This window comes from Marmota flaviventris, chromosome 4, assembly GCF_047511675.1.
Source record: "Marmota flaviventris isolate mMarFla1 chromosome 4, mMarFla1.hap1, whole genome shotgun sequence".
Lineage (NCBI taxonomy): Eukaryota > Metazoa > Chordata > Mammalia > Rodentia > Sciuridae > Marmota > Marmota flaviventris.
Genome location: NC_092501.1, coordinates 142,880,487 through 142,906,230, shown reverse-complemented (window position 1 = coordinate 142,906,230; position 25,744 = coordinate 142,880,487). Strand labels below are relative to the sequence as shown.

At 38.1% G+C, this 25,744-nt stretch overlaps 1 protein-coding gene across 3 annotated transcripts; it reads right to left on the bottom strand.

Moving 5' to 3' along the window:
• Positions 1–6,723: 6,723 nt before the first annotated feature.
• Positions 6,724–25,084, bottom strand: Slc46a3 (solute carrier family 46 member 3). Of its 3 annotated transcripts, XM_027928936.2 has the most exons (7): positions 24,863–25,084; positions 24,395–24,444; positions 23,925–24,137; positions 17,808–18,678; positions 16,139–16,222; positions 10,992–11,148; positions 6,724–9,074 (listed from the first exon to the last, which is right to left on the bottom strand). In XM_027928936.2, the coding sequence occupies exons 3-7, from the start codon at positions 24,111–24,113 to the stop codon at positions 8,990–8,992; spliced, it is 1,386 nt and encodes a 461-aa protein (XP_027784737.1). In that variant the 5' UTR covers positions 24,114–24,137; positions 24,395–24,444; positions 24,863–25,084; the 3' UTR covers positions 6,724–8,989. The 3 variants fall into 3 exon arrangements, with proteins under 3 accessions (XP_027784737.1, XP_027784736.1, XP_027784738.2); XM_027928935.2 differs by lacking the exon at positions 24,395–24,444; XM_027928937.2 differs by lacking the exons at positions 24,395–24,444; positions 24,863–25,084 and adding an exon at positions 22,167–22,390 and having other exon boundaries at positions 23,925–24,004.
• Between the last annotated feature and the right edge of the window lie 660 nt (positions 25,085–25,744).

Genomic DNA, 25,744 nt, shown 5'->3' with positions numbered 1-25,744 from the left:
CAGAATCCTGATATTTTATTATTTCTTCTCGTATTGGCTGACAAGTTTTTGTAAAGCAAAGTTTTCCATATTTCCTCTTTCTGAAGTATCTTTCTATATTCATGGATTCTTATTTAATGTTTAAAATCTGTTTCTATCAATACCCTTTTGATGCACTAAACCTAATCATTACAATGAACAGTAATGCTTTAAAAAGAAAATTATAATGGTGTACAAGTGCTAAATTTAATTTTTAGCATTATTGTTATTTTACAGAATATTATATTTTATTGAGATATTTTAGTTACCTTAATTAGTTGTCAAGGGTGTTATAACCAAAAAAATATCTATTTTGATCTTAGGGGAACCAGGGCTGACCTTAACTACTGATGTTCTGCCAGATCATGAGAGACTGCAGAGACCTGGTCAAGCAGGCTGTGACTTGCTCTATTCTATACACAGTTTCAAAGGCACCATAGTATTATAGTTTTAGGGATGACAGGAAACTGATAAGGCACACGAAATAAATAGTACACATTTGGTCTTTTAATACTTAAAATGAAAATTTTCAATTATCTAAAAATAAATAAAAATATATACTATAATCCTATCTCCCCGTCATCTAGCTTCAATAATATACTCAGGGTTAATCTTACTCCATCCACATTTTTTTCACCCATTTTTCCTCTCAAAGGTATTTTGAAAGAAATTCTAGACATCATTTCTACAGGAAATATTTCAATTTATAACATTAACATAACCACAAAACTATTATACCCAAATTAACAATAATTCCTTAGAGTCAAATACCCAGTGTCCAAATTTCTCATGGTCTAATAAGGCTGTTTTGTTTGCATCAAATTCCGAGCAACAGCCACACATTATGATTGGATTTTGTGCTGTCTTTTATAGGTTCTCTTTCACTTCATGCTAGTTGTTGAAGACACCAAGTTGTAGGACTTTCTACAGTATAGATTTTGCTGTTTGTAATCTTTGTGATACAGTTGAACTTGTTCCTCTCTTCTGTAGTTCCTGTAAATTGCTAGTTGAATCTATAGGCTTGATTAGGTTCAGGCTCATTATTTTTGGAAACATCACCTCATTTGGACGTGTGTTCTTCCCTAAGATACCTAATACCTAACCATCTCTCATTTTGTGATATTGGTGGCTGTTGACATATTACAACATATAGATCCAAATGGGCTTGCAAAACAGTGATTCTAAATCTATCATTTCTTTTCTGCCAGAATACTTCTTTAATTTTCCTATTACGTACTATTTGCTTACCTAGGGATAAAGTCATGTAGGAAAGGCAGGAAAAATATACTTTATTATTTCTTTTTATTGCTAGCAATTTTTCCTGAGGCAGGATTCCAAGTTCAAAGCCAACCTTAGCAACTTTGGTCCTAAGCAGCTTAGCAATTTCCTGTCTCAAAAAACAAAAAGGACTGGGGATGTGATTCACTGGTTTAGTGCTCTTGGGTTCAATCCCCGATATTCTCCCCTATGCACACACAAATTCTTAACAATTTTCAAAATACAAAATTTATTTTCATGCAGTAATAAAAATTGGGCTATTCTGTAATAGTGACCAATTTTTTTGTTGTTGTTGACAGTGTCAGTATGAAGGGTATACATTATTTAGTGTTTTATATTGCTTTATTTTATTTGTGTCTTAGTCAGCTTTTTTTTTTTTTGCTGCTGTGACTAAAAGACCTGACAAGAACCATTAGAGGAGGAAAAGTTTATTTGGGAACTCAGTTTCAGAGGTCTCAGGCAGCTGGCTCCATTTCTCAGGGCTCCAGGTGAGCCCGAATGAACATCATGGTGGAAGTATATGGCCTTGACGAGTATGGTGGAGGGAAGTGGCTCACATGATCAGAAAGCAGAGAGACTCCACTCATCAGATACAAAATATATACCCCAAAGTCACACTCCCAGGAACTCACCTCCTACCTATACCATTTGTTAATCACATCAGGAGATTAATCCACTGATTGGGTTAAGGCTCTCATAACCAATCATTTTTCCTCTAAAGCTTGCATTGCCTCAGACATGAACTTTTGGGGGGACACCTCACATCCAAACCATAATAGTTTGCTTGTTTGTTTTTTACAAAGATTAAAAGATCACAGAACAAATGACAATTTTAGGAACTAGGCCTATCTTAAGAGGCTTTCTCTTTTTCTCTTCCCTTTGAAAAATGAAAACTGAATACCTCCAAGATTTAGCTCTAGGGAAAAGATAGGCAAGGTGAGCCATGAGAGTCCATTACCCTCTATTTCATCTCCACATTATAGAACTCATTTGTGGTCTTTACTTTGTAGGTCCACCCTAATTCCGGACAGTACCCTAAATTCTTCTGAAGGAAAATTGCTAAAACTCCTTTATGTGTAGTCTTAGGGAGACAGTGCCTGCCTCCTTCTCCAGGCGGAAGAGGGCAGGTTAGCCTTCCTCTGTGCTCCTGGGCCCTGCAGAGGGTAGACCTGTGACCTAGTCAGCCAAACTCCTCTCTTAGTGTTACTTGCAGGAGTCAGGATTGGGTTCTTGCTCCATGGAGTTGAAGAATGAACACCTCCAATGCCGCTGAGGTAAGTAAGCAAGCAGGAATTTTATTAAAAAGGAAAGTGAGATATTCAAAACTCCTGGTGCAGCGCATTTTAAGGTTTATAGTGCTCCCCCTTTTAAAGGCATGTAGGGAGAAGTTAATAAGCTCTTTTTGATTGGTTTTTGATATTTCAATTATTCCATGGTGGGCACAGCTGGATTATGAATTATGTAGTTGTTTTTGATGAGATAGACACACCCTTTCTGAGAAACAGGAACTGTTTTATAACATGTAGGGCATGTTAAAATGGCTGTTCCATGCTTCCCCACTTGTTGACCTTTACTGTCCCTTCCCTAGCCTTTTCTACCTCACTAGGACTGGGATTCCTGAGTCCAGGAAAAGGAGACCAGAAAGGTAGGTGTCTCATTACTGCACAAACAGTGTGCCCTCATGCCACATCATTGTGGTTTCTGCTGCTGTATTTGTGAACCTCCTTTGATTCCTGATTATTTTTTAGCCTCTGCTTGGTTTGCTACCAAAGTGGTGACCCTCTAGTATCTTTATAGTAAATTCCTTTATATATAGAAGAGTGCATTTTGTTGCTTGCACTTGGAGGTCTCTGAATAAGTAATGGTGTCAGGCAGCTGGTATTTTAGGGAACAAGTCCCCAGAGACATTGGTAGATTAGTTATCTGACTGACAGGTTTTAATTGTGACTCTAGGTAGGAAATCTAGCTGCCTTTGGAAGGCAATTGAAAAATAGGTATCCTTTCTGGTTCCATGAAATCACAGGCTCATTTTATAGTAAGATTCTGGGCAACCAGACTAAGAAAAAGTCAGTATTCCAGGGTGGCTGCTTCTAACAGCATTAGTAGGATGAGGGTTAAAGCAAGTAAATAACAAGTTTGAATTCCTATATCAAGCTACAGCATCCTCATTTATTACAGATATAATACTCAGTAGAAAACAAGATCTGAGTCTCCCCAGTTAGCACAGCTGGTGAATTCACTGTCCCATTAGATCTATTCTGTGAAAACTGGAGCATTGATTAGGATTTGAAGTATGCCAAGAATTAAGTGGGAATAGGACTGAGGAAGTAATTTCTTCACTTAGAAGGAGAATGTTCCTTTCTCCATGAAGAAATCCTTCCCCCAAAGAAGTCCATTTACCAGAGAAAGTCAGTTCCCCTCTGCCATGGTCTTTTTTGTTTCCAAACCCATAGCCAATGTTAAAGAGTGCAGCATTCTTCCTGGAAGTCAAATCCAGAGAAATCTAACATATAGAAATAATTTGGGGTCTTTGCCAATTTCTAGTTACAATAAATTCAGGAACACATGAAGAAATAAGATTATGAGTGCACTTTTAGTATATCAGCATGCTGCCTTACATAAGATAATTCTAGACTCAAATAACTGAAGAATATGGTTATGGTCTTAATCATTTGCAGAATTAGATTCAACAAAGGTACATGATAAATGAAGCTGAGATGTCGGAGGTCCTTAGCATTATGGCAGACAGTGATTCTCAAACTTTTGTGTATGCAGAATCACAAGAAGGCTTTCAAAACAGACTTCTGAGCCTTATACCTAGAGTTTGTGGTTGAGATGAAGCCTAAGAATTTGCATTTCTAATAAGTTTTTGGGCAATAGTGATGCCACTAACCCAAGGATCCTCTTTGAGGACCACTGATATAAGAGAGAAGAAATAAATCAAACTTTGAGAGACAGGAATGTTGAATCATTTGCTTATGTAAATTCTCCCTTTACTTGCTACCTTTCTTTCCCAAAAGTACCAATATAGTCTTATAGTCTTTAAATTTAACTTTATTGAGGTATAATTTACATAAAAACGTGTACTCAAATTATACAGTTATCTGTGTTTTGACAAATGTACACACAATTATTTAATTACCATAACAATTAAAATATAGAATGTTTTCATCTTTCCAGAATTCTTTCCTATCCTTTTTTATCCCTGTCTCTCCTGCTTTGAACCCTAGGTAACCCTTCATCTGTTTTTTGATGCTGGTGATTATTTGTTTTAACAGATTTCATAAAAGTAGAACCATACAGTATTTATTTACTTAGTCAGTCTCTGGTTTCTTTTGCTTTGTATAAGGTTTTTAAAATTTACCTGTGTTGTTGAGTTGTTGAGTACTGTATCACTGTATCTTTTTTTTTTTGACTTGTTTTACATTCAGTCCCATCTGTTCTACTTTTTAAATTGGTTGGTTTGTCTCATTGAGTCAAAAGTCATCTATATATTGTCAGTATAAAACATTTGTCAGATATATTATTATTGCAAATATTTCTGGAGTCTTGGCTTGCCTTTTCATTTTTTAATGGTGTATTTCAAAAGCAGAAATTTTAATTTAGATAAAATCTAATCTGTTTGTATGTATTTGTATTTTTTGCTTTTGGAGTTCTATCTAAATGTTTTTTCTAACAGAAGGTTACAAAGATTTTCTTGTATATTTTCTTCTAGGAGTTTTATATAAATTTAGATATCTTAACAATGTTGTGTTTCTAATCCATGAACATATTATATCTTTCCATTTATTTAGGTCTTCTTTGATCTCTCTCAGCAATGTTTTATAGTTTTCAGTACAGGTCTTGTACCTGTTTTATTAAATTTATTCTGATTTTGTTTTTGATGCTGTTGTTAAATGGTTTGCTTTATTAATTTTTTTCAGTCATTTGTTGGTAGCATATTGAAATATAAGATTTTTTTTGTATAATGGCTTTATATTCTATGACTTTTCTAAATTAACTTATTAATTATAGTGATTTCTTTTTAAATTTAAAATTGATTCTTTAGAACTTTCTATTATATGCAGATAACAATTTTACTTTTTCCTTCCCAATTTACTTGCCATTTATTTTGTTCTCTTGTTTTATTACTGGGATTTCTAGGATTGTGCTAAATTGGAGTCATGAGATTGAATTTCCTTGCTGTATTCCCAGTCTTGGGGGGAAGCAGCCACTGTTTTATCATAAATTATTATTTGCTTTAAATATTTTTTGATGCCTTTTATCAGCTTGATTCCTAGTTTCTTGAGAATTTTTATCATGAGTGGACTTTGAATTTTGTTCAATATTTTCTATATACTTGTATACGATCATGTGGGTTTTTTCCCCCTATTAATACCACGTATTACAATATGACATTTTCAAATGTTGAACTAGATTGAGTTGTCTGCTTAAACCCCATAGTTCTGTTATTAATGTTTCATTGTGAATTTGTTATGTTCAAGAGGGATATTACTCTCTAGTTTTCTTATAGTTTCTTTGTCTGATTTTGCATCAGAATAATAATGACCTCATATACTGGGTTGGGAAGCACTTCCTGCTTCTACTTTCTGGAAAATTTTGTGTAGAATTGATTTATTTGTTCCTTAAATATTTGGCAGATTTGTGGATATTGAATGAGTAATCGGGAGATGACTTAGTGATATAGCAGTTATTTAGTGATACAGTACACATTCCAGCATCTCCGGTTTCCTTTTATCTGTACTCCATAAAGACTAATTATTCCTTAATATTCTTTTTTTAGACAATCGGGTTACATTATAGAGATTAGATGATAGCTGTTTTGGTTTGCTTCTGTCTTGAATATTTTCCTCGATCTCTTTAGCATCACATTTAGTAATTATCTCTTAGAGTAGACACTTTAGAGATGGGTATGCTCATTCCTGCTCTATTTTTGCCCTGAGATACTTCAATTCAGTCCCTCAAAATACCCAAGAATGTTTGCTCAACTGGGATATTACCTATTAATCCTTAACTATATTAATACCAATCTGTGCTCTCTTCAGTTCAGATGAAATATGTAAAATCATGAACACTGAGCTAGAAGGTACTTTATCGACCATTTTGCCTAACCTCAAAAAAGCAATAATTGTAAGCTGTTTAGCTGAATACTGGGAGTACTGATGTGTTTTCATGTGTTTTGGGCACTTCATACTGTACATGGTACAGTCCCTTGTTTTTGCATTATAATCTTTTCTGTGCACACCCTAACTATGGAGAACCTCAGTAGTGTCCAGTCCATTCGTGTACAGTAATACTGCAGTATGGTTAGCTAAATGACCATCCAAGCCAAATCTCCCTGAGCCTTGACTTCATCTGTAAAATGAAGAAAATGAAGATCTATTTTACAGGGTTACCAAGATACTAAAGTATAGAGAAAGCACTTGGTAAACCACAATCTACTTTTTATTTTGGTTTGAAAAGAGTATTGAACAGGATGAAAAACAAAAATCAATCAATCTGAGAATCATTCAATTATTACATGGGTCCTCAGCCTGGAAGACATTAGCTAAACCTAAAAGGAATGGCCTTGGAAATTAGAATTTCTAGTATATTAAATCACAAGTACCATTTGCTGGTCAAGCAATCATTGACTACCTTACAGTTAAAAACAAAAAACATTTCCTCACCAGTACTATCAAACAGAAGACTGTATTTGCTTTTAGGAGATTACAAGAAGTTGACCAACTAATGGCACTTCAATACATTTGTGTTTTTATAATGACAACTTAGAAAATTGAAGTTATTGAAGTACCTATGAAAATAGTATAAATCAACTACCCTAGAATATATTGCAATTTTTTGCAAGGTTGGTTTAATAACTATGGCATGATATCAGTGCTTATCCTCACATCACATTAAATATATAGTTTTAAATGATTTTTACAAATACAAATAAAATTTTATAGTCATTTAGTTTGGCCCCACAAATTTATTAAGCATTATTACTGTAAGTAATCAGAGTGTTCTGGTCCTCAAGGAGATGATTGTCCAATAGGAGGAAGAATTATAAGACAGTAGAAAACACTAGGATGGAGGTACTGTATATACAAAAGGCATGGGAGTCCTGCAGGGACTTGGAGATTATTGCCAAATATCAAGAACACTGAAAGGAAGCAATATTGTTGCTAAGACAGAAGTTTTAATGTTAGGTGGGAGGAAGGGCAAATAAAACTGTAAAAAGACATGGGGGCACCAGTGCCAGTGGTACATGCCTGTAATTCCAGTGACTTGGGAGGCTGAGACAGAAGTATCAAAGCCTCAAGGTCAGCCTCAGCAATTTAGTGAGGCCCTGTCTTAAAAAATTAAAAAGCTCTCGCATGCACAAGGCCCTGAGTTCAATCCCCAGCACCACAAAAAAATAAAATAAAAAAGCTGGGGATATAGCTCAGTGGTACAGTTCCCCTGGGTTCAGATCCTAGTACCAAAAAGCCAAAAAACAAAAACAAAACCTATGGAGCCAGGCATTAAGGTGCCTACTTGTAATCCCAGCAACTTGAGAGGCTAAGGCAGTTTTGAAGTTTGCCTCAGTAACTTGGCAAAGTCCTAAGCAAATTAGAATTTGTCTCAAAATAAAAAATAAAAGGACTGGGGATGTGCCTCAGTGGTTAAGTGCCGCTGGGTCCAATCCTTAGTATCCCCTCCCCCCACCCCTGCCAAAAAGTACCCACAAACCATGGAGTTTTGAGAGAGCATGGTGTTTCCTGGACTATGGTAGAGCCCAGAATGAACATTTCACTATGAAATAGAGAGGGGTCAAATTGTGGTAGTTTACTTGTTTGGTCATTTTCCAGACAGCTACTGAAGAATTCTGATTTGTAGAGTGCAAAACCCATTTTAGAATGCCTTTCTCAGTGCAGTGGGGGAGGATGAACAAGAAGTGGGTAAGAAAGGTTAGAAGTGAATTCTCAGCCAGGGTTTATGGAATATGAGTGTCCTTCTACTGACTTAAGGAATGAATATAATTAGGGGGTTTTTGTCCACAATGAGCAGTTTACTCAGATTTTAAATTTATTTAGGACAGTTTTATCTATAGTCTTATGTTTCCCCAGTGACCCCTGTGTGACATGATTATGCTTTAAAGTGCTTCTCTTTTAAAAATCTTGTACTATTAAAGGCTTTGTCTATTGCTTGTACCTTGATGGGCTCCATGAAACAAAGCAATACTCAGGAATAGACAAAATGATAAATATTTGTAATTTACACCATTATTTTCATATCATTGAGTTACTCAATATAATTTTTCATTGTACCTTCAAAATCCCTGAGACAGGTCAGAAACCTGTTTTGCCAGTGAAGAAACTGAGGTAAAAATCTTCTCCTTGGGTTTCAGCATGAGAGACTAGAGTATGTCAGCGAAATTATTGCTTTTGACCATGTCAGTTTCTTAATCCCTCCTTCCACTTTTTAGTTGTGGTTTCTTTGTAAGTCCAAAAGTGCAAAGTGTTTTGAAGATTGTTCTTCCTTGTGTTGGAAATAGAGTGCATGGTGGGCACAAAGTGCTCAAAGCGAAAGCCAGGTGCTGTTTCTCCGATTGTCGGGTTTATGAGAAAGGAAGGATATGTAATATTGACTATTAATGAAGCACTGATCGTGCAGTTAGTCTGTATTCTTCAGGAGTCTCAGTATATGATGGGTGTATCACTGTACACAGTCATCTGTCTGAAGTGTCATCACTGGACTCTTCCTGTACAAGAAGTGCGTTGCTCTCCTCCCTCCAGTTTATGCATTTGACAGCCCTACAAAAGCAAACAGGCCTTGTGAAGTGCATATTGAAGCAATGCATGAATAAGCAATCTAGTCCTTCTTTTCCATGGTTACAGGGCTTCTAATAAATTATGGAATTGTGCATAGCAGGATTGGCATTTTGAATCCAATGAACTCATTAAGCACTGTGTTCAGAAATTTAAAAATTTGCATGAGTTTTTTTCTTCTGGATTGCTAAAATAGCTCATCAGTCCTGCTGTCTCCTTGGTAGAGTCCCCATAAAATACTTACTTAATAAATACTTAATAAAGCTATTACTGAAGTTCCTGTTCAAAAGTTGGAATTGAATCTAGGCATTGGGACATTTGGAAATAATTAAAACAACATGTAATTTTGATTTCGAAAATATTGAGAGTATAGGGTAAAAAAAGACTCAGACGCCCATCTACACTTACCTCATTATTAAAAGCATTATTAATAGGATTACTACCTTTTACCCATCCATTTCTAACAAAATAGCTATATATATGTGAAGAAAGAAATCACTGGACAAATCACTGTGAACTTTTTTCACGTCTTTGGATACCCATTCTGAATTGCCTTGTGCTAGAGCTGAATCATGCAACTACCAACAACCTATAAGATGGACTGTCTCATCATGTGCTTGATGACACGGCATGAATTTATAATTTTGATAATTCAATAGTTGAATGGTCTCTTAAAGACACTTAGTAAATATACTTTTTGTTAGAGTTAGAGGAACTTCTAATCCTACTATATCCCATCTGATACAGATCTAGGTAGCAGAATTCAGCTGAGACAGTATCTATCAAGTGCCTACTATGAAAACGTGGGCCAGCCTTCATGGAGTTCTCAGTCCTGGCAGAATGCCTAAGGCTACTGCTTGGAGGTTTCTTTCTCCCTTACTCACAGCCTGACCCCAAAGTGCTTAGGAGAAGCAGAGAAGGCCTGGCTTCTTGTGACCCCTGTCCCTTGATTCCTGTCACCATGCTATGCAGCCATGTGAAATGGACAAAGCTCTGCAGAGGCAGGTTAATGCCCTTTTAGATCACTGCTTTGGCCATATATATATATATATATATATATATATATATATATATATATATATTTACTTGGGTGATTTTGTGACCACTTATCTGGTTGGCTAACATTTTTTTGTTAATTGAGAAACAGGAAGAAATAAGTATTTCTTTTATGTTTATGTCTCTGATCTCTTTAATTTGTGTGCTTTTTTTTTTTTTTTTTTTTTAGAATTAGTGTCTTTAAAAATATTTTTAGGGCTGGGGTTGTGGCTCAGTGGCAGAGTGCTTGCATAGCACATGTGAGACACTGGGTTTGATTTCAGCACCACTTATAAATAAATAAATAAATAAATAAATAAATAGATTAATTAAATACAGGTATTGTGTCTATCTACAACTAAAAATATTTTAAAAATATATACATATTTTTAGTTGTTGATGGACATTTATTTATTTGTTTATATGTGATGCTGAGGATCGAACCCAGCGTCTCACATGTGCTAGGCAAGTGTCTGCCACTGAGCCACAACCACAGCTCTAATATGTATTATTTATGAACAGAATTTTGTGCTTTGTATTATTTGAATGTTTACATTTTATTTATTTATTTTTGAATGTTTACAATTTAAAAGGGAGTCACTAAACAAGCTCAGGAAAGAGCTCTCAATATTTAGCTCAATTCTCTCTCCTTTTCTCACTTATTCAAGAATCCATATTAAAGTCAATCTTAAGACAGCAATCTTTGACCACTGAGGGAAATTCTTATATTAAATATACATATCTATTCTTAGGGGCTAAATTAATAAATTGTTTATTCATTTATTTGATGCTAGGGATTAAACCTAGGGGCACTTTACCGCTTAATTCAGATGCCCTTTGATAAAATGATTAGAAATAATCACATACCATAGACTGATCACTGGAATGAACAACAGGCCAGCAGACAGCAGGAAAGTGAAGCCAGGGTACCAAGCAACTGTGGCTGAATAAATTCCATTAAAAGCAGAAACTGCAGTGACTCCACCAAGTGTTTCTAAGAACGCGATACAAGCAAACAGGGTACCTGTGTGGGGTACAGGGGTGTGGGAGAGGGGGCAGAAAAGACCGGATTACAAAACAAGAAAGAAAAGCTGATGAAGAAAAATTGTTATTCATTGAAAACTGCAAACAGGGAGACACTGATGGTGAATGAAATCTGTTCCTTCAAAATTCCTGAGAAGTCAGTAACCCATTTCGCAGACGAAAAAGTTCAGACAAACATCTCTCCTAGGAGTCAGTGTGAAAGATGTTGAAGACAAAGTAGCTGAGTTCCACTGTAGGTAGACGTGTTCATAAGATATGTGCGTGGGCAGTCCAAGCTCATAATCTGAGAGAAATGCACATGATTCAACCAACTTTTACCATAGTTAGAATCCAAGACTATACTGAGTGAAGAGTTAAACCTCCAAAGATAGGCTAGTTGTCTTGATGTGCTTTCTTTCTTTGTAATACTTGGCATCACTAGGTAGTAAATTTTGTGAGCATGTCAGACAGACATGACTTCCTTTTACATATGCTCAGTCTATGTTCCTATGTGGTTTCTGCTTTCTGTAGACTTTATCATCTAATTATCCCTAGGGTCTTTTAGACTATATACTGATTTTCTATTTAAACCTTTCCATTCTGTTAGACACATGCTAATACATTCTTCAAGTTCTTCATTAAACAATAGGATATGCTCTTATAGAACATAAATCTATCTCGACAAAATAATATGTAGTCATTTATATATCTTCTTTTGGCTATAATGAAAGCTCTGTCAATGCAAAGTGCATTTCTTGGTTGCTCCTATGTCCCCAAGGCCCAGTTGTTCCTGGTGATGGTAGATATTTAATAAATATTTGTTTAGTAAATGAATAAAAGCTTAATTCAGGACTCCAATTATCAGTCATCAAGTAGCATAAAGATTTATTGCCTCCAGGATTTATGATAATATGCTAAGTCAGTTTAATTGGAAAGGAGTTCTCCTACTTGCCCAACTACAATATTATTTTCTTTATTTGTGATCTCTTGCTATAGCCAAGAATAATGCTGTGCTCTGGAATGCAGACTGCTCAGTGCTAGTTCTGTTATATAAGGGCGTTAATCCATTCTTCATGGGAAGCAGGTCAGACAGGGCACTATCTGTCTGATACACATACTATTATGAAGTAGCTCTAGCTTGTTGCTGAATGTCTCTGAGCAGTTCAACTTGTTTAGTAGTCGCAGAGATCAGTAGGATTCAGTAAGGACACTGGAGTTTACATTCTAAGTTTTTTTTTTTTTTTAATCCAACAGAACTCAAAAGGTCAAGCCTATCTTATTGTGTTTCAATTTATAATCTTATAATCACAGGAATTCATGAGTGATACAAAGGCAAAATAGCTAGTCCAAGATGGCTTGAAGTATGAATTTCACATCTGTACAGCACACAAAGATTTTTTTTTTTCCTAACTGGGATTGAGCCCAGAGGTACTTTACCATTGAGCTAAGTTCCCAGCCCTTTTTACATTTTTTTTTTTTTTTTAATTTTGAGATAGGGTCTCACTAAGTTGCTGAGGGCCTCCCTAAGTTGCTGAGGCTGACTTTGAACTTAAGATCCTCCTGCCTCAGCCTCCAGAGTCACTGAAGTTACAGGTGTGTGTGATGGTGCCCACCTAGCACAGAGAGCTTAAAATAATTACCCCATTTTTTTCACCTTCTTTTTGTTGTCGTCTTTGTTTTTTTGGTGCTGGAGATTGAACCCAGAGCCTCTTACAGACTAAGCACATGCTGAACCACTGAGCTCCACCTCTGCTCCTCCCCTTTCTCATTTAATATAAGAGAGAGTGAGGGCATCTGAAAGCCTCTCAGTATTTCCCCTTCCTCTGATTATTATAAAATACATAATATTTTCACAAAATGGCTATTTTAAAAAAATAACAAGAGATACGAGTACATTTAGTTATAGAAATTTTAACACTGTCCAAAGTACTTATTAATTTATAGTAAGGAAAAGTGTAATTACACTATCCTAGCATAATGGAGTCATAATTCACAAAGTTATTGCAATTTTGAATAAGAAATGCCCAAATGCAAACTAAGCATCTTTCAATGTTATTATAGTTAATAATGAGATGATTTTTAAAAAGCCTTTATAAACTCTATCAAATATGAACAAAAACATACATTTTGACAAGTTCATTTTATCTTTAAGTCAAAGCATGTAAACATTTTTTCTTAACAGCTTTACTGAAATATAATTGATACACCATAAAGATCACTCTTTTAAAGTACAAAATTCAGTATTTAGTACTATATATTTAATATATTATTTAGTATATTCACAGAGTTGTGAGACCATTACTATTTTCGACATGTGGAATATTTTCATCACCCCAAAAAGAAAATCTATGCCCAATAGCAATTACTTCCCTTCTCCCCAGCTCCTGGCAAGCCTCAATCTAATTTCTGTGTCTCTATAAATTCGCCCATTCTGGATATTTCATGTAAACTGAGTCATATTTGTACAATAATGTGTGGCCTTTTGTGACTAGCTTCTTTCATTTAGCATAATGATTTCATAGTTCACTCATGACATTATAGTATGTTTCAGAACATTAATTCTTTTTATTGGCAGATATACTATATCCATTTGCATTGTGTCCACTATTTGGCTATCATGAATAATACTTCTATTTTGTTTGGACATGTGTTTTCATTTCTCTTGGTAGATACATGGGGGTGGTGTTGCTGGGTCATAAGGTAACTAACTTTCTGAGGAACTACCAAACTGCTTTGCAAAAGTGGCTGTACCAATTTATATACCCAGTAGCAGTGGATGAAGGTTCCACTTTCTCAACTTCCTCACTCATACTTGTTATGATCTTTTTTACTTTGGCTATCCAAGTGTGCCTTATTGTGGGTTTGATTTGCATTTCTTTGATGGTTAGTGATATCCTACTTTTTTTCATTTGCTTATTGACCTATCTTCTTTGGAGAAATGTCCACTCAGATCCTATATCCATTTTTAATTGCATTGTTTGTCTTTTTGTTATAGAGTTTCAAGCATTCTTACCTTCGCTGAATACAAGTTCCTTATCAGACATAGATTTGCAAATCTTCTCTGTGCCTGCCTTTTCATTTCCTTCATAGTATTCTTTGAAGCACAGAGATTTTGAATGAAGTCTTTATTGAAGTCTAAAGTACTTATATTCTTCTTTTGTTGTGCTTTTAGTGTCATATCTAAGAAACCAATGCATAGTCCAAGGAAGCAGGTAGATTTTTACATAGTATAATAACAATTTTTATATTCCTAAGTGGTTCTCAAGGTAACCATCATCACGTGGTCTATAAACAGCTGTTTGACTATACAGCTTCAGCTTATGAGTGGAAAAGAATCAAGAAATATATTTTCAAGTTATTGAATTATGCAGCTTTCCTTGGTGTTGACTAAACTGGCATAAATACAAAAGCACACTTAGGAATTTTCCATAAATAATCAAATAAGAACCAGACTGATATGATACAAAAGAAAGTACCTATGTCTAATAATATTCATATGATACAGAAGAACAGGAGGACAACCCCATATGCTAATATCTACTAGTTATAATTATAAATTTAACTCTTGTCTTCTTTCTGTGCTGGTTATTCTCTGTCTGCCCTTTCAACCATTGGGCCCCTGTTCCCTGATCTACACTTGGGAGGCTGACCCTCATATGACATGACTAGGACATCCTTCTTGGTCCAATTTCCTATTGTGCTATGTCAAAGGTATGAAGGAGGAGAACAAGGCTATAGTGTGTTTTCTCTCTTTCTTCCCTATTTTGGGCACCTCTCTGGGGACCTCCACAGTGCCTATACCATCATTCCTGGAAGTCTCTGATTTGAACTAGTTGAGTGGGATCATGTTTGCTGTAGGACTCTGATTTGGGTCCCAAGTAAGAATATAATTTGAAGTCTACATATATAGTCTAAGTACAGCCAGCCCTCTATATCCACAGCTTCCACATCCAAAGATTCAACCCATCATACATAAAAAAATATAGTTAGGCATTTGATGGTTATTTTTCTACTAAACATGTAAAAAAATCATTTTATTGTCATTATTTCGTGAGCAATGTAGTATAACTACTATTTACATAGTATTTACATTGTGTTATGTATTGTAAGCCATCTAGAGATGATTTAAAGTACACAGGAGGACATGTGCAGGTTATGTGCATATAATATATAGTATTACTTAAGGGACTTGAGCATCTGTGGATTTTGGTGTTTGTAAGGGGTCCTGGAATCAATCTCCCTCAGATATTGAGAGACAATATCTGTATTTAAGTTACCAATCTGGCTAAAGAACCATTAATTAAAAAATATATCGTGTTTCTCTACTGTGGAAAACATATCTCTGTAATGATCTGGAAGGCCTGGCACAAACGCAGAATTCTTAGACCTTTTTAGAATTCCATGTAGGAACAAGACAGCATGGTAGAGTTGGCCCTTGGCCCTCTGTCCCCAGCCTGCAGCCCACCCCCATTCTGTTCTACTCCTTGATCCATCTTGCTTAGAAAGGGTTAACTGCACATGGGTGTCAACATGCTTGATCTATGATTCCAAGTTTTGGTCAGACCTTCCTATGAAGAGACACCCTTGGATTCTCTGGTCTAGAGGAGAGCACGTGGAGGTATATCCATGGAAGAGGATCAGGCAGACACTCACTGGGCATAAGCTCAGAGTTGTATGGATAGAAATTATGGAGACTCAGGTAGCCAGAATACAGTATAGAAAAAGCAGAGGTGTTTTGGACTCTCAGTGGACATATCCACTTAACCCTTAGGTCTCCTCTTGGGTTAGGGCACAGCCAGAGGAAAGGCCAGAGCCGCTTTCTAAAACAAGGGCCCTAGGAAGGGGCTCTTTTACCTGAGTGTAAACCTCTTCCTGACATAGCTTACCACTTAATTCAAAAGATCTGGGCAGAAAATGGTTATCAATGCATCAAATTCTATCATACATTCTGTTGATACATTCATTACATTCTTTAAATGACTTAAACTCACCTTGTTCAGTAGGACGGACTACTTTTGACAACATGGATCGCAGGGCAGAGAGTGGCATAATAGTGAAAAGGAATGGCACCCGGACTATGAGAGAAATGACTGGATTAGAACACTTTTGGTAACTGTACATGGGAAACATTCTCAGTCTAAACATGTAAGTTTTAGGTCCAGATCTATAATCTACCAATGGAGGCTGAGCAGCTTCTTCTTATACACTTCTTGTTTAGCAAGTTGTGACAGCTAGTTTTTGTCTGTTTGTTTGTTGTCCTTTTTCAGACTTAACACAGTGTTAGTTAGCATTCCTTTACTGCACAGATTCATTTATTGGTAAACTGGCTCCTTATCATCTTGCAAGCTCGTCTTTGTGTCTAAATAACTTCATAAATACAAATGGCCTCTGTTCTTAAATTATGATCCTTAACCATCAATAGCCTTTTAAAATATGTCATGATATATTTGCAGATTGCTTTAAGGTTTTCAAAGTGTTTTCTTATATATCAACTTACATGGCCTTGGCAGTTCTTAGTGAGACAGAGGAAAACTGGCATTTATTGAATAGTAGGCATTGTGTGAAGTGTTTTGTAGTTACCTCATATTCATTATATTCCTCTGAATGAGGCATTATCATGCGCATTTTGCAAATGAGAAAATGAGAGCTCAGAGGAGTTAAGTAACTTGCTGAAGGTCACCTAGGGCTGTTGGTGGAAGTTAAGGCCATTTCTCTTTGGTCACACTACTTCTATACTAGGAAGTAGGAGGTAAACACTTCATTTGTAAAAAAGACTAAATTTAGCCTTTCTCAAAGTGATGCTTCCCAGTTCCCATAGCCCTTTCCAATGCAGGATCTCACCTAAACCCTATAAAAATAGTTTTGAGGCATGTAATTAAGCAAGCAGTTCAGTGTGCTGAATAGCAATTCATCACAAGTCAATTCATGAAATGACCAGTAGGTCAATTTGCAAAAACTTCCCCTAAAACACTTTCCTTTTGAAGGATGCGAAGCTATTCTTTTGGTATTGAGGGAGATAGGACCCTCAGAGCAAACCCCAAGTACTTCTTGCCTCCTTCATCTCTTTGGAAGCAAAATTTGTGATTTCTGATTTTGTATAAAGTTTACAACAGTAATTTCTATTCTAGTTGCAATGTATTATTGGATGGTAAAATTAATTCGGTGGAGCACATCAGAATATTTTTTAAAATAGCATAAAACAAATGTCAGAATACTTGGGGGGAAAAGAATTTCTTCTTGAATATATTCAACAAATATGAATTTTCTTATAAATCAATTAGATACACTTTATATAATTGTTCTAAATATTTTTATGGGAAATAGCCTTCTTAGCAGCATTTTAAAAAATGTTCACTTTGGTAAACTGGCTATTGGTGAAAGCTATATTGAAGAACTCATTCATATAAAGAATATCTCCCAAAACATTTTTTTGGCAGACATGTAAATTTGGAAAATTGTGGTCAATTCAGGGAATACTCCCCACTACCCCCAGTAGATTTTGCTCTCATCTTATTTGCTTCTGGCAAACTAGCTTTTTAACTTTAAGACAACTGGAATGGGTTGAATAGAGAGCTTTATATTAAAGGTTCTGTCCCATCAGACTTAATTCATTTCATATAAAATCAAATACACAGTTCCAAGGCTGCATTTGTAACTCACCTAAAAACATCATCAGTGTAGTTCTAGCAAAAGCAGCTGTGGCCATTCCTGCTATGGTGGTAAAAATTCCAATGACGGCCATATGAATATCTTCCATGCAATAAGAAAAAAGCCAAATTCCTAGGAAGCTACTCAAAAAGGAGATACTACTCAAAGCTGATCCATAACCTATAAAAATTTCATTCCAGCAGAGTGGGGGACCCAATTCATAAAGAATAAAAACTGGGGAAATGCCACTTATTACGAAGAAAAAAGTGATCATTGTAAAAAGTAACAAACAGAGCAAAAGCCGTTGCTTACCAGAAGCATTTTTAAAAAGTATGTAAGTTCGGTAAAATAGGTCTTTAAAGCCTTCACTACATGATATGGTAACATTCTGAGTTGAAGACTCTTTCATTGGATTATCAAGTAAAAATAAAATATATGTCAAGTTAACAGTAAGAACTATAGCAATAATTAAAAATGACCATACAAAACCTAGTTCTCTAATAAAATAGCCAGATGACAGTCCTGTTAGTCCAGTAACGAGTCCAAGCATAAAATCAATTATAGCTATTCGAATTGTTTTTTGTTTGGATTCTTTACACTGATCAACTATATAGGCAAAGCAAGCTCCATAAAATGTTGTATAATTGCCACAAAATGCACCAATGAAGGTAGATGCAATCAAAAGCTGGAATGGAAAGGCAAAGTAGGACAGCAAATAGATCCAAATGCTGGTTGCAAGAGCACCAACGGAAGATAAAATCATAGGGAATTTTCGCCCATAGCGATCACTACTAGATAGAAGAATGAACGTAGACAACAGGCCAGGAATTAAACCACTTATCTCCATCTGTAGGCTAAATAAAGACACTTTTTCCTGAACTTCCTGAAAAGAAAAAGAAGACAGTGGATTTATACAATGTGCATAAAAATATCATGATGCATATTTTTCTTGACATTGCCGGTCAGTCATGGGTGGGGAATCTGGTCCATGGTGGGGATCTGACACAGCTTAAATCTTCATCAGTTCACAAAGCAGGTGTCAAAAGGTGACATAAGCATTCATACTCAGTCATGATATTCAAGTGGCCACCTGAATCCATGAAAAGAAAAATGTGTGTACTGGTGTGTGTCTCTTGCAAGAAAGACCTATACACTACTAGGCCTCTGATGTTAGCCATAGTATGAGTTTTCTTCCTTCTATGAAGAGTTCACACTGGGAGATCATGGCTACTATTCCAAAGCAAGAATGACACCCTTTCCTGTGATAGGTCTTCCTGTCCCCACTAAAGGAGAGTGAATAACTCATATGGATACCATATTTGACAGGCCTTTATTTAGGAAGAGCTCTGTTACCCTTTTGACTTCTATTTCCACAAATAGATTAGTGAGAAACTTATTCTTTTATTTACTATATTAAAAAAAAACCTAAAAAGGTAAATCCCATAAAGGGGACTTACATTAACTAAAGATGATAGCTAGCCATAAACTCAACCTCCAATGACCAAAATGGTGACAATGGATGAGTACATACACACTGAGACTGGGAGTTGTGATGACTGACATACTAGTCATTTGATGGAAATAATTTGGGGAGATATAAAAACACTTTCTATTTGCCACTTATCTGTATTTTCCAAATTTAAAATGTAGAGTATGTGCCATTTTTATAATGAGCAATATTAAGCTCATTAAAAATAAAAGATTTATTTATGTGCTATGCAGAAAATAGCCTAAATGATTAATGAATTACAAAATTATCAGATGTCTCCTCCCCTACAAGAAGAATAACCTAAAGGAGGACAGGAACTGAGTCTTCTTCACCACAGTACCACCAGCTCCAAGGACAGGGCAGGTGGGCAGGTACTCAGTAGATAATGAATGAATGGTCATGTAATAAGGACTTTGTAAGCTGCTAGGTGTGCGGGATCTGACCAAATTATTTATCTCCATAGCTTCTTCATCTGACAGATATGAATGTTGTCTCTACTTCACAGGCTATTGGTAGGGTTACATTTAAAACAAACATAAGATGCTAAACATATAAAATAAATAAGGAGGGGAAGGGAGGGGGCATGGGGGTAGGAAAGATGCTGGGATGAGACTGACATCATTACGTAGGTGCATGTACGATTGCATGAGTGATGTGACCCTACTTGGCTTACAACCAGAGAAGTGAAAACTTGTGCTCCATTTGTGTACAATGAATTGAAGAACATTCTGCTGTCATGTGTAATTGACTAGAACAAATAAATTAAAAAACAAAATAAAATAAACAAGGCCCTAGCACAGTTAGTGCTCAATCAATTTGACCTATTTCCTTTTTCTGGATAAAACATCCTGAGCACATCTTTGTATCTCTTACAGATACAGTGCCATCAAGTAAATATTTATTGAATAAATAAATAAGTAAAAGTTACCTTACAATCAGCTTCTAAACCAGATGTTCTAGTTTTGGTTTCCTCCTCCCCGTTTCTATCCCACCACCCAGGTTCTGTCTTCCTCTTTTTATTACCATTCCTAACCCAGTCTAGTACACAGACTACTTCCTCATCTGTCTGAATTTTAAAATACAGATTTTAACAAGGACAAACTCGAAGCACACATTCCACCATAAATCATAATTGAAACATAAGAAAAAAATTGTGCATGTGGGTGTACGCATGCGTGTGTTTAAACTCTGGAGGAAGATAGTTAACATATCACATAGGAGTAGATAGGAGAAGTTTAAAAAATGCTATTTTCTATCCAAGACTGCACAGAATGACAATGTCCTAAGGAAAGAATAAATGAAGGGCTGGGGATGTGGCTTAAGCAGTAACGTGCTTGCCTGGCATGCGCGGGGCTCTGGGTTCGATCCTCAGCACCACATAAAAATAAAATAAAGATGTTGTGTCCACTGAAAACTAAAAAATAAATATTAAAAAATTCTCTCTCTCTCTTAAATAAAAAAAGAATAAATGAAGGAAAGCAGTAAATCTATGTTAAAGAAGTTACAATTTCATAGAGTAAAATGTATAAGTGAATTCCAGTTGAATAGAAAATATTCCATGTCATTTTCAAAAATCAACAAATATGCCCCGAATTCCTTCTCTCTTTGTTCCCTAGGCAAAGTTCCCCGCCACAGCCTTGACTTTTTGTTAAAGGTCCTTCTGAGATTAACCCCATTGCTGAAGAGAAATATATAGGTGTCCCTTCCAGTTAGAGGGCTCAGAATACTTTAAGATTTGAAAAATAGGTTTGAGCAATATAATATTATTTCTATGAGTGTGTGTTTGTAGATATACATGTATGTGCACGTATTAATACAAAATGAGTTGAAAAATAAGACTTTCACTCATATAAACTATCAAAATGTCAAATGCAAAGTGCGAGAGCTCGGTTTATTCTATCTACACCCTGAAATTTATAATAGTATCTTGCATGCTAATACCTAGGCACGGGTGCATACTGGTTATGTAGGAAGGATAAATGAATATGGCATAGCAGTAAAGAGTCTGTTATCATAATTTTCATGTCCTTTTACACACAATTGATCTTTTTGGGAGGAAAACAAAAGAAAAATTTGAGCTGAAAAAGTGATTGATCTGTTTATTTTATTAGGGACTCACCCCATGCTGTGACATCTCTTATCCTTTCAGTTTTAAAAACAGTCTGCCAAGCCCTAAACTTGGAGTAACCAGAGCCCGACCAGACGAGCTGGATGGTAGAGATGGAAGTTGAGAGAACAGGACACATTTGCTCTTGGATTTAGAGGGAGATGGTGTTCTCTGAGCACAGCAGGGATAGGATCCTGAAAAGGGACCCAAAGGAAGTGCTGAAGGTGATGGTGGTTTCTTTACAAACATGTTCCTTTGTAAATGACATGTCTCCCAGCACTTCCTGTCTCGGTCATAGCTGGGAATAGCAGAGTCGGGGAGTGGGTGGTTTTCAGTTCCCCACTCCGAGGAAAAGCACCAGGGGTCTAAGAGTACCATCTTTAAGAGAAGGGATCAAGATAGTATGTTCTCTTGAGTATAAATCCAATTAAAAATAATACATGAGCTGGGCATGGTGGCGCACACCTGTAATCTCAGGCAGCTTGGGAGGCTGAGGCAGGAGGATTGCTAGTTCAAAGCCAGACTCAGCAATAGTGAGGTGCTAAGCAACTCAGTGAGACCCTGTCTCTTAATAAAATACAAAATAGGCCTGGGGATGTGGCTCAGTGGTTGAGTGCCCCCGAGTTCAAACCCCAGACCTCAAACTAACGAACTAAATAAATAAATACAAACAAATCAGTTTGAAAGTTGGGCCAAAATCTTCTAAATGAGACCACTGCTCTAGGGGGCTCTTAGCAGCTGGACCAGGCTCGAGGTGGGGACTAGCACTTTTTACCTGCTTAGCCACAGAGGCCACCAAGATGGCTGGACCAAGGCCAGTCTTCCCTGAGTCCAGGAGGGCAGGTGCAGCAGACATTCAGGTCCTCTGCCCAGGGCCCTCCCACAGGAACAAGGGGGCCTGCTCCCAGGGGCCAGGTGAAGGAAAACACAGAACCAAACACAGGAATGATGATCCCATGGAGCCTTCTTGCTCAAGGGAAGGATGTATAATGAGACATCCTGGAAGGGACACAAAATGCTCAGTGAGGCCCTTGGCCCTTCTCTCATTACAACCTTACTCTAGGCCAGAACCTTCCTGTGTGCACAGCTGCCCAGAATTCAGCAGTTTCAGGAAAATGGAAATAAGGAAATGAGTAAAATCAGGGACTGAGCCAAACACCTGGGCCTTGCCCCAGCTAGCTTCCACCAGACACCTGGGGGGACATGGGGGTGGGCCTGGGCCCTTCTGGGGCTCTCTGCCACTTCCTCACCTCAGACTCCTTTCACAGGCAGACTCTCAGAGCCAGGGGAGGCAACTCCATTTCCTTAAACTCTTCTGTGAGTGGCAGCGCCATTCTTGCCATCACAAAAAATCCCCAAGAGGAAGAGTTCTGAATTTATATGCATGGTTTATTTTTGAGGCATTATAGAGGAAAGCATTTCCACATCTGACAGCCACTTCTTTTGCATTTGGACATCAGTAGACTTTTGTCCAAAACTGTTGAAAGGCTCAGGAGGATGGTAAAGTACCTCCTATTGTAAACAAAGTAAGGGAGGTGGGAAGGCCCCATAACGTCTAGCTGAATGTTTTCAGTGTCCAGAGAGCAAAAGTGAGCACTCCTCACTCTAGATGTCCTCACATTTCAACATATGGGAGTCAAGGCTGATTTCTTAATGCTACCAGATGACAAGTGACATGTGCTGCTCCACTTCTACCCCATGACAGACCCCTGGCCAGTTTACATGTTGGATCACTTTCTGGAGTCCCTAAAAACTGTGACATGCAGGTGCAGTAGAAGGGAGCTGGGAGGAAGAGGACAAGGGAGAGGTAGACATACCATGTTTCACCCGCCTCTATTCACTGTGTCCACCGAGTAGCTCATCCCAGCAGGCCTTGGTCTAAATTTTCAGACTATTTTTTTAAATTATTTTTTTGGGGGCAGAGATCTCAGACTGTGCTGGGATTTTCTAAGAGAAACAAGAACTAGCGTCTCACAAGAACTAGGTTTCAAGAAAAGGCAGACTGCCAGTCTGGCATATGCCTATAATCCCAGCTACTTGGGAGGCTGAGGCAGGAACATGGTGAGCTCTGGGTTAACCTTGGCATCTAAGCAAGACCCCCCATATCACCCTCCCTCAAAAAAAAAAAAAAAAAAAAAAAAGAAGAAGAAGAAGAAGAAGAAAAGGCAGATTATAGCCGGGCACCGTGGCACATGCCTGTAATCCCAGTGGCTGGGGAGGCTGAGACAGGAGGATCCCAAATTCAAAGCCAGCCTTCACAACATTGAGGTGCTAAGCAACTCTGTGAGACCCTGTCTCTAAATAAAATACAAAATAGGGTTGGAGATGTAGCACAGTGGTTGAGAGCCCTGAGTTCAATCCCCAGTACAAAAAAAAAAGGCAGATTACAGATGTTGGGAAATGTCAAATGAGATGAGAGCCCAGTGAATGCTATTGGTCTGCAATTTGGGACTTTGATAGTCATTCTTGAGAGGCCAAAGCATAAGTGTCATACCCTCTTTAATTACATTTTAGGGATATTTTAATGTCTTACCTTCTGGACTGCAAAAATTGGGCTGCTTTTGTTTTTGTCACACTCAGAAATATTGTTATCAAGGGCAAAGCTGTAGTTGCTTGTTTCTTCCCATATTCTCCTATACAGGTATTGTGTCGTCAGTGGAGAGATCAAAGACAGGGCAAAGGAGTTAAGGAGAATGGCAGGTTCAACATAGGAAATCTTCATATTGTTTGGGTAGGTGGCTGAATTCTAATAGGAAAAAAAAAGAGAGAGGAAACCAATTGCATTCTTATCTCAGAGCCTAATTTTTCAAAGTTGGGGAAGCTAGAAAACATTTTGGAGTAAATATCACACAAGCAAACTAACAGAAAAGCAGTGAGCCCTTCCTAGGAGAATCACTTTTACTTGGGAGTACTCAGCGGGGATCATCACTCTTTTCGGTGTTCAAGAGTGGGACGTTTTAACACTCAAGCCGCCCTGGAGAAGATTCTTTGTGATGATCTTACCCAGTTCTCCCCGCTGTGGGTGAGTCAATGGTCAGACTGCATCTCACCAGCTGGTTTTCATAAGGTAAACAAAGGAGTTTCCTTAGGATACCGCAGTTACGCAACTGTTATTGTCATTTTGCTGCGTGTTAATGGGCAGGGAAGGAGTCTGAAAAGCAAAACTTTTAATCGGAAGGGTTTTTTTCTTTTTCCTTTCTGTAACTCACCCCGCGATTAGTCTGCCTGCCGGGCTAGGAGGCCCAGCATTTTCGGGGTCAGACTCCTGATGCCCCGCGCTGGCGCAGCGCCTTCGGGCTCTAGGGCAGCTCCCAGCGCTGGGGCACTGGCGGCTGCGAGGGCCACTCAGCCCGGGTGGTGGGGAGAGGGCCGGGGCTGCGCAGCCGGCGCTGTAGTGGGGCGCGCAGGGGATGAAATTCGCCTGTCGGGGAAACACGAACCCTATTTTAAAGCAAACCAAGACAAGCGTACTTCCTGCGTCCAGAATGACACCCGCGACAGTCACTGCGCTGCCCTCGGCTCCTCCTCGGGCCTGCGGACTTGCTCTCAGCCAGCTCCCGGAGGCGCCGGCGGCAGCTGCTCTTCCTGGCTCTGACAAGCCTGTCCTCCACCTGCCGGGCCCGCTCTTTGCAGTGACTCAGCTGCGGCCCGCGAAGCCTCGGGGCCCACGGAGGAGGCCGGGCGGGCGGCTGTCTGCGTTGTCACAGTACGACCCGGCTGTCCTGCGATTGGGCTCTGCGGCCGGCGCCCCCGCGGGGATTGGTGCGCCTTGCTGTCATGTCACTCTCGTGTTCCCGCCCCTTCAGGCCGGAGGTGAAGCCCTGTGGAGCCCGGGTGCCCAGGTGCTGCTGGTGGGCGCGCGCAACTGTTCTGCAACGCCAAGCATTTCGAAGTCCGAATATCGTGTTTATGGCAGCGCACAGAAGATCTGTTTCAGAGGGACACGTTTGGGCTGCAGCTCACTGTAGTATACCCGTCGGCTGGGCAAGTGCGGGCAGAAAGAAGTAGCGCAGTAGAGGAGGACCAGATAGGGAGTGCCGGTGGAGAGTACAGGAAAGTTAGACCAGCTTTGCAATGTGATCGCTGGCTTTTCCTATTGATGGTGGCCTTGGGAAAAAAATTAGATCTCTAAAACCCTCATTTCGTTGTTTGTCAAGCAAGGATCAGAAGTCTTATAGAGTTGTAATTAAAACCTCAACATACGCACACAGCAGGGCCACTGAAACAGGAGCATCAATGCCCTCAAACTGTTACTTCTTGAAGGAAGGAGGAATGCATAGGTAGGGAGCCCTGGGGCAACTCAGTAAGAAGGTGTTACAATTTACTAGGGGCTCCTATTCTTGAGTCAGGAAA